General features: G+C 45.4%; 1 protein-coding gene across 1 annotated transcript in view; it reads left to right on the top strand.

The window, feature by feature from the left end:
• The first annotated feature begins 518 nt into the window (after positions 1–518).
• The window catches only part of LOC137570711 (troponin C, slow skeletal and cardiac muscles-like), a 38,437-nt gene continuing 25,083 nt past the window's right edge, over positions 519–13,872 (top strand). Inside the window, exon 1 of the mRNA XM_068279419.1 lies at positions 519–677. Coding sequence (XP_068135520.1) covers positions 650–677 — 28 coding nt within the window. The 5' untranslated portion in view covers positions 519–649. The remainder of the gene's footprint in view (positions 678–13,872) is intronic.

The raw sequence follows: 13,872 nt of genomic DNA, 5'->3' as shown, positions 1-13,872 counted from the left end.
AAAGTAAAATCAGCACAGACATTTTGGAGGACAATTATCTATATAAAGCAAATCAGTGATCTATATTAAGTAAATCTATATGTGTAGCAACACAACTACAGAATCCAAAAAGAACTACAGACGATGTCAGCACTATATGAACACACAACAATAATGATTTGTGCAAATAGGTTCTCCTTTTTCTAGTCAATAAACACATGTGAATACAGACTACAATGAATGTAGTCAAAGTCCTTTAAGTTACATTACGTAATGCAGGCATTTCATTTTACCATATTAATAAACAGCAGATAATACTTTGCAAATCTAGAATCCATTATACCTGATTTAATGGTTTAATTTCTCATAATGTTATTTCCTAAGCACTTAGCAGGACTGAAAAGGGAATAAAAATCTATTCCACTTTTGCCTCAGTCAAGTTTATAAATAAATAGTGTGGTGAGCCTGAAGTACATATTAGTCTTGTGTTCTGAAGGGGATGGGATGGAAACTGTTAAATGATATGAGTGTGATGCTGTGTCTAGGAGGAGTAACACTGAATGGCACTTTAAGAGCCTCTCTCCGGCCTATATATATGTTTAGCCTACAATTGTCATTCAAAGCTGCATTGCTTCACCTCTGCTGATCTCCTGACCCAACCACAGCTATCATGGATGATATTTATAAGGCAGGGGTAGGTGGTTTCATTAACTTTCAGTTTTGTTTTGTTTTTTTAATTATAATTGTAAATGAAGTAGAAGCTTGTTTAATTGGTTTGGTTGTGTACTGTGTATTATACTGTAAGTATGACTGACAATCCAGTATGACTTCAACAAAACTCCTTAGGAGAATCCTGAGAGAAGCCAGAGTTTTCTGAGCATGATAAATGCTACAGTGACTAGAATATGACATGCTTTAAAATTACGTTCCTCTTCTTCACTTTATACTTTTGTGCTGTGTTCTAATGGACAATTAGAATAATAGAAGCAAATCAGCTAGGAGACCTATGATTGAAAGGAGTAGGAGTTCTCTATGCTGCAATTTATTTGCATCTCCAGCACTTCCACTGACGTAAATGTGAATTACTGCACTTCACAGAGAATTGGAATCTTTTCATTTTTTTCTACCTCTGACATTTAGTCTAGTTCAACTAATTCTAATTCTTGTAGTCGAGTTTTTACAGGGAAAGTACAGAATTGCTATAAACACAGGTGCTGTAGAAGTTGTCTTTTTTGAATATGTGATTACAAAGGATTCTGACAGGAAAGTTTGTCAACTCTATCTTTCTATCAGTTTCTGGTAGAAACTGAAAATGGCTGTATTTTGTATGCAGATAAAACAAAGCTGAAACAATTGTTCCCTTAATATTTGCAATATATACAGCTTAACTGAAAGTATTCCTTTATTTCTCTACAAAATTGAAATTTACACTTAAAGCAGAAATACAGTTTATCATAACGTACTATTTAAAACCTAGCTGTCACCAGATATAGTTATTTTACTTTCCTTTTGCCCAAGGTAAACTTATGTATGAAAAATCACAATTTCCCTTCCCCCTCTGGTCATTTTCGGCTAGTGCTGAAAGTTGCCATCTTGCATAATAATATAATAGCCAGTTTAATTTCATAGGTAGAACAGTGCTATGTTCAGACGGCACAGCTATGGTTTTAGCTAAGATACACTATGTGGATGGTGTTAAATAATGTAATATAAGGCATGCAAAATGCAGCGCACAAATTTATGCATCAAAACGCACTTATTACTTTAACAGCATAAAAATAAAAAATTGCTGTGTCCATTTCCATGCCACTCATATTCCTCAATCCATGCACTCTACACACATTTTCACACAGGTTACCCAGAAAAGCAATTGCATATTAGGATAGTGTGATCCATTACCACACAGAGGTGTAAACATGTCCATGCAATTGTATGGGTGGTGTGTTCACATGTGCTAATGCAGCACAACGCAAACTTCATTGCATGAAGAACCTCTCTCAAGCTCCAGAAGTCAGGTAATAAAAGAAAAACCTGAGGAGCATGGAGAGCTCAGTTCTGCAGCTTAGTGCTACACGGTTTAGTGACTGAGGTGTATCGATTCCAGTCTTACAGCTTATAATGAAAATTTTGATTGCATGTAGTTCTCCAATAAAGTGGAACTCAAGGTTGCAGTACACCTGAACTGAGAGGGATATGGAGACTGACATATTGATTTCCTTTTAAGCAATAACAGTTGCCTGCAGGGGCGTAACAATAGATCCTGCATGGCATGCAGCCGCAGGGGGGGCCCAGAAGCCAAAGGGGGCCCCGTGGGGGAAGAAGTTTCTTTTCCCTGTCCTGAGAGACTGACAACTAAGGGCACTGAGAGAAAAAACTTTCTGCTCTCTGCACAATGGTTCCAATGACTGCATCTGCTCAGCCACTGATAAGGAATCATACAAAGTTTTGCAGACAAAGATTTTTAGACAGTCCCTATTCACTTTTGAGCAAGTTTTTGTGTACAGAGCTGTTCTACCCTCAGCCTCTCTACTCCTCCCCAAGTGCTGTGTACTGTAGTGATGCTTGAGGAGTCTGGGCACAGAGAGAAAAAGCTTTCTATTCTCTGCACAATTGTTCTAATGACTGCATCTGCTCAGACACTGATAATGAATCATACAAAGTTTTGTATTCCGTATGCAGCAGGCTCTTTTGTACAGTGACCAGCCCCCAGCCTCTTCACCCCCTCCCTAAGTGCTCTGTACTGTAATGATAATGGAGAAGTCTGCAGAGCCAGTTTTACTCCATCAGAGGTGGACAGAGTGAGTGTAATAAGCTGAGGCTGGGAGCATACATGTCTGTTGGTTTTCTGTATGTGTTTTCTGTACACCACATGTGTCTGTATGTGTGAAAACATGCACGTTTTATCACAGAAGCTAATGTAATTGATAGAGAAAATGCTTTACTGCTGCCTGTTTTTCTCTGCATGGGGAAAACATATTAAAGTGTACACTAGCCAATTGAACAACATTGGTTCTCAGTTTACCTGTGCAGAAAGCTGGGGAAGGGGATCCCATGCAAAGTTTCGCAGGGGACCCAGTGATTTCTAATTACTCCCCTGGTTGCCTGGCTATCCTGCTGATCCCCCTGCCCCTAATACTTTTAGCCACAGCCCCCGAAAAAGCATGCAGATCAGGTGTTTCTGACTGAAATGTGACTGGATTAGCAACCTGGTGTGTGATTCTGGCACTACTGCAGCCAAAGAAATTAGCAGGACTGCCAGGCAACTAGTACTAATCAAAAGGTAATAAATATTGCAGGTTCCATATCCATCTTAGTTCGAGTGTCCTTTAAGATAAAGTGTGAATTTGGCTTCACTTACTTTTGAGGTAGTACCAATCTACTGGGCAACAAGAAAATGAAAAGTTCCAAGACCTAGTTCCCACTCTCCTACAAAACTTACTTTCACTGCAATAGTCCTTTAGAAAAATCACAATGCTGCTGTGGGAACACCCTCATAGGGTTTCAGTAGCCAAGCGCTTTTCAAAGCGCTGGCGATCTGAAAAGCGCTCAGAAGCACTCTTGGTGTGCACCAGCCTGAACAAAGGCAGGAATAGAAAATGGAAATCCATATTCATAAAATGTACAAAAAAAAGAGTTTTCATTTCAGTTCCACTTTTACCCTTACAGAAATCCTAAACCATAAACTGCATGAGGTAAAACTTTGTAAACAAGTTTTTGATAAATGTCACATGTTAGTAATACAAAGCCCAGTAAACCACTATTGAAAGTCCTGTGGGGGCCCCATTCACACATAGTGCATTGCATTGTATCACATCACAGTAAATGCTTACATTTTATAGACAAGTTCCTTTAGGCTACTTACACACTAAGACGTTGCGTTAGGTGCTACGTTAAGGTCGCATAACGTGCACCTAACTCAACGTATGGTGGTGCGGGAGAGGACGTTAGAGTGAGCCGCGTTAGGCGGCTCTATCCGCATAAGGTCTACCGGAGTGCGCTGATTGGCCGGCAGGACCTCGTGATGCGGAGTGAGACACTCCGCATCACGTGGTCCCGCCGGCCAATCAGCAGCCGCCAGTGCAGTGCATATTAAGTAGCCATGTGCGCGGCTACTGTAGCGGCATCTCTCCGCCTCCTCTCGTCCCCCACTGAGCATGTGCAAACAGTCTAACACGGCTTAAGCCGCTCAGAACGTACAGTACGCTGCACTTTGCCCGAACGTGCAGCGTTACTGTGTAACGCAACGTGGGCAGTGTGAACAGCCTCATTGACTGTGTAGTGCTGTACGGTGGGCTGCGTTACAGGCTGCACTAACGTGCGCCTGTAACGTCCTGGTGTGAAAGAGCCCTTAATGCACAATCCTTGTTACTAAGGCTGGGAACTTGTACATTTAAGAATACAGGGTTTTTTTTAATGGAGCCTGTAGTGTACTGGGGGAAATTAGTTTATGAGCACAAGTTATGGATGTTTGTTTGTTTTTTTTGTGTGTAAAAAATTTCATTTTTCATTATTACATTGATAAAATTGCCCATAAGGTCAAAATATTGCCCTTTTGTGTATTAGCCTCTTACTTTGTTTACTGCCAGGACTGCATTTGGTTGGTTTGAATTGTTCTGATTGTCACATGTATAGAAAATGCAAAGACAACAGTTCACAAAAAAAGTGGGGAAATCATTTGTGGCATACTGTGGCCCATTTCACACAGGCAGCCACCCACCTGTCATCTGCTCCAGTGCACTTGCTGGGCTCTGGGAAGAATCCTGTGCAAGCAGTTTGGAGGAATTTGTCTCATGGAAGAACATCTGAGTGTGTTTGCAGCTGCACTCAGATATGTCATGTGGCCGTCCTTTGCTGTCATGTTCCCACACTGAGAATCAAATGTTGACACACAGATTTACTAATGCTGCAATTTGGCTACATTACACTGAAGCCATTAGGTGCTCAGTGGTCGACAATCAGAAACCACCTGTGTGCAAGAGCCCTGATAAAAGTTGACACTTTTATAAAGAGTGAATAACTGTAATCAATGAAATACTATGAATTCTGAGTTGATGCAAATCTGATGCAAAGTTATATAGCTTGGAACAATCTAGATATATGAATATGCTCATATGGTTGTATGAAATAGAGTCCATGTGTTATTACACAATGCTACACAGTTTAACTCAGATAGTTCTATACTTGAAAATATATTTTGTAGGCCAACCACAGGTATTATCTACGATAACTTTTATTTTCTTCTCTTCTGCTATTTGTGGCCAGTAGAATACTATATATTACAATTAGCTACTATTGCTACTACTAAAGGTGGGTACACACATCAGATAAAAGTCTTTGGAAAATGAAAGATCACAGACCAATTTTACCTCCCCTCCATGTAGTATGAGAGCCATACCTACACAGTCTATTCTATTGAGCTGAACTCCCCATCAGACACAAATCTTTGCAAAGATGCTGTACACATGCAAAAGATCAGTATCTGCAAAAGGTCAGTTCCTGCAAAAGATCCGTTCCTGTAAATTGCATTCATAGTCTATGATATCTGCAGATCCTCATACACACCTTGTTTAACAGACAACCATCTGCAGATCTGACAATTATCTGCAGATCTGAAGATCCATCCTGGTGGATCTGATTTGCAGATGAATGTCTGTTAAACAAGGTGTGTATGATCTGCAGATATCATAGACCATGAATGCATTTTGCAGGAACTGATCTTTTGCAGGAATAGATCTTTTGCAGATACTGATCTTTTGAATGTGTACAGCATCTTTGTGTACAGCATCTTGCAAAGATTTTTATCTGATGGGAAGTTCAGCTCCATAGAATAGACTGTGTAGGTATGGCTCTCATACTACATGGAAGAGGGTAAAATTGGTCTGTGCTCTTTCATTTTCCAAAGACTTTATCTGATGTGTGTACACACCTTAATGGACATTCATCTGCAGATCAGATCCACCAGGATGGATTTTCAGATCTGCAGATGATTGTCTGATCTGCAGATATATGTCTCTTAAACACGGTGTGCATGAGATCTGTAGATATCATAGACTTTGAATGCATTTTGCAGGAATGGATCTTTTGCAGGAACTGATCTTTTGCAGATACTGATCTGTTGAATGTGTACAACATCTGTGTGTGCAGCATCTTGCAAAGATTTTTATCTGATAGGGAGTTCAGCTCAATAGAATAGACTGTGTAGGGATGCTCTCATACTAAATGGAAGGGGGTAAAATTGGTCTGTGATCTTACATTTTCCAAAGACTTTTATCTGATGTGTGTACCCACCTTAAGACATGTAAAACATTTTTTTGCATTGCTGCAATCTTCCCTTTCAAAACTGTGGTCTACATTTAAAGGGGCACTATGGTGAAAAATTGTAAAATTTTAAATATGTGCAAACATATACAAATAAGAAGTATGTTTTTTCCAGAGTAAAATGAGCCATAAATTACTTCTCTTCTATGTTGCTGTCACTTACAGTAGGTAGTAGAAATCTGACAGAAGCGACAGGTTTTGGACTAGTCCATCTCTTCATGGGGGATTGTCAGGGATTTATTTATTTTCAAAAGCACTTAGTGAATGGCAGTTGCTCTGTCTAACTGATAAAAAACTGTGTAGTGAGCAGGGAAGCTGGCCAGCATCATTGTTTAAACCCTTTTTAGGGAATATCTTTATAACGAATAAAAGCCTTGCTGAGAGTACCCTATGAAGAGATGGACTAGTCGAAAACCTGTCACTTCTGTCAGATTTCTCCTACCTACTGTAAGTGATAGCAACAAAGGAGAAAAGTAATTTATGGCTCATTTTACTCTGGAAAAAAACAACTTATTTGTTTATGTTTGTATATATTTTAAATATTACAATTTTTCGCCATAGTGCCCCTTTAAATGCCACTGTTACACATTAAGTACATTTATAAAACTGATGATTAAGAATAGCTATTTTACATTGAATTATTGTTGTTATGCTCCACCAAATGAGCTCAGTGAGAATGTCTGTGGCTGAAAAGCCCATAGATAAACACTTAGCCATAGGCATGCAAAGCACTGAAGCAGGGCATTGACCTTGAAATATGTCTTTGACTATGACTTGCACGTAAGGAACTGAGCACAGAGATGTACACTTCCCAAATGTCATGGAATCCTGTCTTGAAATGCCACAAGTGTTCAACAGCACATTGTAAAATGCTGAACATAGCAAAACCTCAATGTCCAACTCCACCAAAGCAGATATCTCAGTTATGTACAAAATGTTCTACATTTCATTCACATTAATGTTCAATATCTGCTTTATTGAGGCTTACAATTGGAATGTCTGTAATGATTAATTTAAAAAAAACTCAATGGCCAGAAACGTTTTAAGAAGTTTCTCTTTCATACCACTGGATATCGAAAACACTCCACTGTATACTGAGAAACACGTCACCACTAATGTACAGATTAACAAACTATTAAAATATAATCACATCACAATTTTTATCTCATCAGTGACCACACAATAAGTGTCAGGATGAGCTAAGATCTTAAAGGGGGGACATTTTTTGCTGTTGCTGTTTTTAGATCCCTGTAGACAAGACAGGCAAAAAGGGCTCAGAAAATTTGGGTGCACCATGCGCCGCCATAGGCCGTAATGTGAATTGCAGCTATAGGGACGCTCGGACAGTAATTTGGTTGCCGTCAAAAAACGGAGCCCAAATTACTATAAAAACAGCGTAATGTCTTTTTACAGTAGATTGATTCTCCATAGAGTTTTACCATGAAATCTAGTGAAAGTCTATCACACTGCAGCATTGCACTGTTCTACACCATGCAACACTATGGGTCTACCGCTGCTCCCCATCCACATCTGATTGACCAACATTTTCCATCCAGTCCAATCATCATTTTGATTTATTTTTGCTACAAAACTATTGAAATTATGATATATGCAGCTTGTTGTGTTCTAGATTTCTGGCAGATGTGATCACTCTGAAAATTGGAAAAAACAATTCATGTATGACATGTTTAAGCCTTTTTTAAACAAATAATTTACAGTGTTATACAGCCCAGACACTGTCTACATCCTGCCCCTTATGGACTGCAATCTTTTCAACCAGTAATATTTATATTACTTCCATATTCTTCTCACTTCAGTTGTCCTTTAAGTCTCCACTCACATGACTGCTAGTATACTAACCTCTCAGCAGTTCTCTCAAAGATCCAAAATGATTTAGGTGAACGTTGAAAAAAGTTCTAATAATAGGCACTAGGTATAGTCACCAAAAAGCTCTATTTTGGTCTCATCTGTCCACAAGACGTTTTCACAGAAGGATTTTGGCTTACTCAAGTACATTTTGGCAAACTGTAGTCTTGCTTTTGTGTCTCTGTGTCAGCAGTGGAGTTCACCTGGGTCTCCTGTCATAGGATTTCATTTCATTTAAATGTTGACGGATAGTTAGCGCTGACACTGATGCTCCTTGAGCCTTCAGGACAGCTTCAATTTCTTTGGAACTTGTTTGGGGCTACTTATCCACCATCCAACCTATTCTGCATTGCAACCTTTCATCAATTTTTCTCTTCCGTTCATGACCAGGGAGGTTAGCTACAGTGCCATGGGTTGCAAACTTCTTGATAATGTTCCGCACTGTGGACAAAGAAAAATCTAGATCTCTGGAGATGGACTTTTAACCTTGAGATTGTTGACATTTTTCCACCATTTTGGTTAGCATGGCCTAAAGTATAGAGCAACCATCCAGTTCCTGTGAACAAACCTGAAGAACCAAACAGGAAAGGACAATTTCCCGTAGGCTCTCTAACAGTGGTTGCAAGTTTGATCAACCCACCTTTGTGAGTATATATTATTTTCTTCTACTACCGCTACACTCTACCATAATGATGCTGCACCATTTGGCTCCTGGTCTCTCCTTCTTCCCATCCTAGATATTCCTTGGGCACAAAGACCACAGGAACTTTCATACATTTATTCAGTGCAGGAAATGTCAGAGATGATTGCAGACAGCACATAGTGAGTTGTGTGCAAAATTGAAAAGACCGGATAGCCTGCCCTGCACAAATATGCTGCATATCCCCTTAAAGAGGATCTGTAACGTCAAAACGTCCCCTGGGGGGTACTCATCTCGGGTGGGGGAGGCCTCCGGATCCTAATGAGGCTTCCCACGTCGTCCTCGGTCCCTCAGGGGTCTCGCTGCAGCCCTCCGTACAGCGACGACGTAAATATTTACCTTCCCGGCTCCTGCGCAGGCGCTCTGGTGGCTGTCGGCTCTGAAGTAGGCGTAAATACCTGATCGCCGTCGGGTCTGCTCTACTGCGCAGGCGCAAGTCTCTGGCGCCTGCGCAGTAGAGTGGACCCGACGGAGATCGGGTATTTCCGTCTATTTCCGAGCCGAAAGCAGCCACAGCGCCCCCGCTGGAGCCTGCAAAGGTAAATATTGATTTGACAGTCGGGTCTGTCGCCGGCTGTTCGGAGGGCTGCAGCAAGACCTCCGTGGGACAGAGGACGGTGTGGGAAGCCTCATTAGGTTCCGGAGGCTTCCCCCACCCGAGGTGAGTACCCCCCAGGGGAAGTTTCTGATGTTACAGAGTCTCTTTAATGTCCCAGAATCAATATTGAAACATGTCCGAGGTTTATATTAGATTACAGCAACAAACCAGCAGGGCCCTTCAGTGAAAAACTCATTGGACCCCGCCTCCAGTAAGTGTGTGCAGTAAACTACTACTTCCTCACCAACAACATCATCACATCCGAATAGCATGTCCAAGCAGTGATGTTCAGCAGAGCTCGAATATTCGAGTAGCTCTAATATTCGAGCTCTTTTTCAGCTATTCGAACGGGCTATTCGAGTGAACTCGAATAGCCCACTCACTATTCGAGCAAACAGCGCTATTCGAGCTCGAATACCGAGCTCGAATAGCGTCATAGCCCAGATTGATGTCCTTAGAGCCAATCAGAAGGCTCCCAGGCCCTCTGACGGCAGCCAATCAAAGAGGGGGACCCTGGCCAGCCCCTACCCTATAAATAGCGGCCGCCATGTTCGGTTTTTCCGTCCTTGCCTGACTTGTACAGAGAGAGATCTGTTCCTTTGTGCTTTGGCTTAGCAAGTGCTCTATAGTGGTCAATTACCTAGCGTTTTTGCTCACATACACCTGCTATATACACCTATATTGTTGTTAGCTAGATAGAGATTGTATTTTAGTTAGTAGCTTGTGTGTTACATAGAGACAGCTGCTTCTGCAGGCAAGCTTACATAGCTTTAGGCCTCAGGGCCTTGCCTGTGTGGGCAGCTGTCCTCCTGTCCTCTGTTAGTTTATTTCTCATCTATACCAGTGTTTCTGCTGTGTATTCTACCCTGTCTTGTCCTTTACTTACTGAGTGATTCTTGTATTTTGTAGTTATACTACTGTACTAGGGACACTCACTGTTACTGTTCATAGCTCCTGCGTGTGTGTGCGTGCACTGTCTGTAGTGTACACACTCTATTTCCTTCTACTGAATCTGATTACTACTGATTATTGTATTCACACTCACTGTTCACTGTTCACACTTACTGATTACTGAATTATTGTATTTTGTATTTGTACTGTACTAGTAATCACTTAGCGATCTAATCACTTAGTGATTAGTGTCACCTCACCCACTAACCCACTCCATTAAAGTACCCCACTTTTTCACCCGTCCTTTTAAAAAACTTTTTTGTTTACGCCCAAAACATCTAAGATGTCTGGAAATGGCAGCCAGCGCGGTTTGGGCAAGGGGAAGGGCAGCAAGGGAATCAGGAGGAGAGGGAGCAGCATTGTGGCAAGCCGCGGCCGCGCCACCATGCACAGTTCCGCAGCAGCAGCAGCTGCGTCAGTGGCTAACATTCTGCCTATAGCCACTGGCCGTGGACGCCTTGGGCGCCGCACAGCAGGAGCATCTGCAACTCACGCTGCAGAGACACAGCAGCAGCAGCAGCATGTAGTACCTGCTCCTATTTTCCTCCAGCCAGGTCGGAAACGTCCCATTGAGGAAAAGGATGCAGCCACTGTGGTGCAACTGATGACGGAGGATGAGCAGCCCGCCATCAGCTCTGCATCCGAGGCCTCCACCCTCACCACCACCACCACCCCTGTTCGCAGCAGCCGCCCAGCAGGGCCTGGGGAGGAGGCCAGTTCACCGTCAGTTGGCGATCTGTCATTCAGCAGTCTTTTGACCCAAAGCATCATGAGTCAATTGTCTGCTGTTGTTGGCGATTTTGAGGAGGAGATGCTGATGGGCACTTTGGGGGAGGAGGGATTGGACAGCAAGACTGTGGCGACAGTCAAGCAGCCCATCCATGCATCAGGAGAGGAGTTTGGGGGGTCATCATCCCAGCAGGACATGTTTCAGGAGGGGGAGGATGATGATGATGATGATGACGGGGTGACAGACAAAGACTGGGTGCCGCCACCACCAGCACCTCGGGATGTCATCATCAGCAGCTCTGAGGAGAAGGAGGAGGATGCGCTTGTGGGCCTTGCAAGGAGGCGCATCATTGCAAGCATTGGCAGCAGTAGGCAGGTCCCACAGCCTGCTGGTGTCTCAGGCTCAGCAGCAGCTGCAGCAGCATCTGCCAGTACCACCACCAGCCGCACCCAAGCCCCCCCCCCCCCCCCCCCAACCACCACAGGGAGACAGGCAGCAGCGGCTCCAGGCCGTAGGGGGGTTTTCTTGTCACCAATCTGGCAATTTTTCACCATGCCCACAGTTGACAGCAAGTACGCCACTTGCAACCACTGTCAGCGGAAGTTGAGCAGAGGTGCAGACCCCTTAAAGTTCAGCACCAGCTCTCTGATCAACCATCTTGCTGCTAAACATTACCACCAGCATGAGGAGTTCCAGAGGCTGAAGGCATCTGGTGCTGGCAGTGGCACCACACCCATCACTGCACAGCCTTCAGCAGCAGCAGCAGCAACAGCAGCCACCCGCCCTCCTGCTCCTCCAGCACCACCAGCAGGAGTGCGGAAACGCACTGCTCCTCCCCCTCTCTGCAACTCCTGCCGCCGACACTGAGGCCTGTTCTGGCAGCCAGTCCTCAGTGGCCTCCTCTGCTGTCTCCGCTGATTCCCGTGCTAGCAAAAGGCAACGCCAGAGCCTTTTGAGCGAGTCCTTCCAGGGGGTGGTTAGGGCTCTGCCTCCCAGCAGCCGTCGCGTGCGGCAGCTGAACGGCTTGCTGGCACGGGCCATGTGCTCCAAACTTCTGCCGTACACGCTCGTGCAGGAGGGGAGCGACATGCGTGCGCTGCTTGCTTGTGCAGCCCCAGACTGGCAGCTCCCCAGCAGACACTTCTTTGCCCGCCAGGTCATGCCTGCACTGCACCGCTTTGTCATGGCCAATGTGGAGCGAGGGCTGGAGCACGCGGTTGGTGAAAGGGTCCACGTCACCATGGACTCCTGGAGCAGCCGCTTCGGGACAGGCCGCTACCTGTCCTTCACTGTCCACTGGGTCAGCTTGGTGGAAGGGGGTGAGGATGGGAGAGCAGCAGCGGGCACAGCAGCAGCAACACAGTGGGTGGTGCCACCCCGCAGGGTCAGGGGAACTGCAGCAGGTTCCTCCGATCCTCTGCCATCCTCCGGCACACCTGGCCAAACCCCCCGCCTCAGCAGCAGCGTGAAGCCACGCCACTGCCAAGCGCTGCTGCAGTTGGTCAGCCTTGGGAAGACCAAACTGACGGCAACCCATGTGTTGGCCAAACTCCAGGAGCAGGAGAGGATTTGGCTGACCCCCAGAGGCCTCAGAGTCAGAGAGGTGGTGGCCGACAATGGGGCCAATCTGGTTACCACAATCGACAGGGGAAACCTGACCCACATCCCCTGTCTTGCCCACGTGCTGAACCTGGTGGTGCAGAAGTTCTTGCGCACCTACCAGGGGATGGGCGAACTGCTGGAAATGGCAAGGAATGTTGTGCGACACTTCCGACGCTCGCCTGCAGCCTCTGCGAGCCTGGAAGACGTGCAAAAGGAGCTGGAGCTGCCACGCCATCGGCTGATCCTTGATGTTCCAACTCGCTGGAACTCCACCCTGGCGATGTTGGAGCGTCTGGTTGAACAGAAGCACGCTGTCAACCAGTACCTTGCCCTGGCCACTGTGTCCGCTGCTCAGAAAAGGGACAAGACCAGCAACATCCCGTCCATCGTCCCCGATGACGACTGGGGGCACATGCAGCAGGTGTGCTTAGTGCTGGCTCCCTTTCTGCAGGCCACCAACATGGTGAGCAGGGACCATGCTATGGTGTGCGAGTGGGTGCCCCTGGTTTGTCTGCTGAACAGGGCCCTCGATGCTTTGCTGGAACAGGGAGCGGCAGCCTTGGCCCAGCAGGAGCGGCATGCAGCTGCACAGTCCACCTCTGAGGGGGAGGGGGAGGAGGACTTGGTGGAGGTCCCTGACCTTGCTGCTGATGAGGGGGATCAGCACAGTGCAGCTGAGTTGGTGCTGGGGTGGAGAGAGGATGAGGCGGCAGAGGAGGAGGATGAGGACAGCACTGCCGTCTATGTGCCAGCACACGTGGCCCGTCTCTTCCCAATGGCAGCGCACATGCTGACGTGCCTGCGCAAGGACCCCAGGGTGATCCAGATGAAGCAGAGGGAGGACATCTGGATCAGCATGATGTTGGACCCGCGCCTCAAGGGGAAGTTGAGCCAGTTCCTGCCTCCTGCAGGAGGAGACCCAGCGCAACAAATAAGGAGCTTGCAGCAGGCCCTTGTTGAGCGCTTGGAGGAAGCCTTCCCCCAGCCTTCCACCCCCACTGTCCAGGCACCACAGAGGCAGCAGCAGGTGCCTGCATCCAGCAGCAAGCGCCCCACAGACCTGCTGTCTCTCAGCAACGAGCTCTACAGGACTGTAGAGGCTCCAGCAGTGACTAGAGAGGAGGTGCA

The sequence above is a fragment of the Hyperolius riggenbachi genome, chromosome 4 (genome assembly GCF_040937935.1).
Source record: "Hyperolius riggenbachi isolate aHypRig1 chromosome 4, aHypRig1.pri, whole genome shotgun sequence".
NCBI lineage: Eukaryota > Metazoa > Chordata > Amphibia > Anura > Hyperoliidae > Hyperolius > Hyperolius riggenbachi.
Note: the sequence above shows the minus strand (reverse complement) of the source record. Positions and strands in the feature narration are given on the sequence as shown.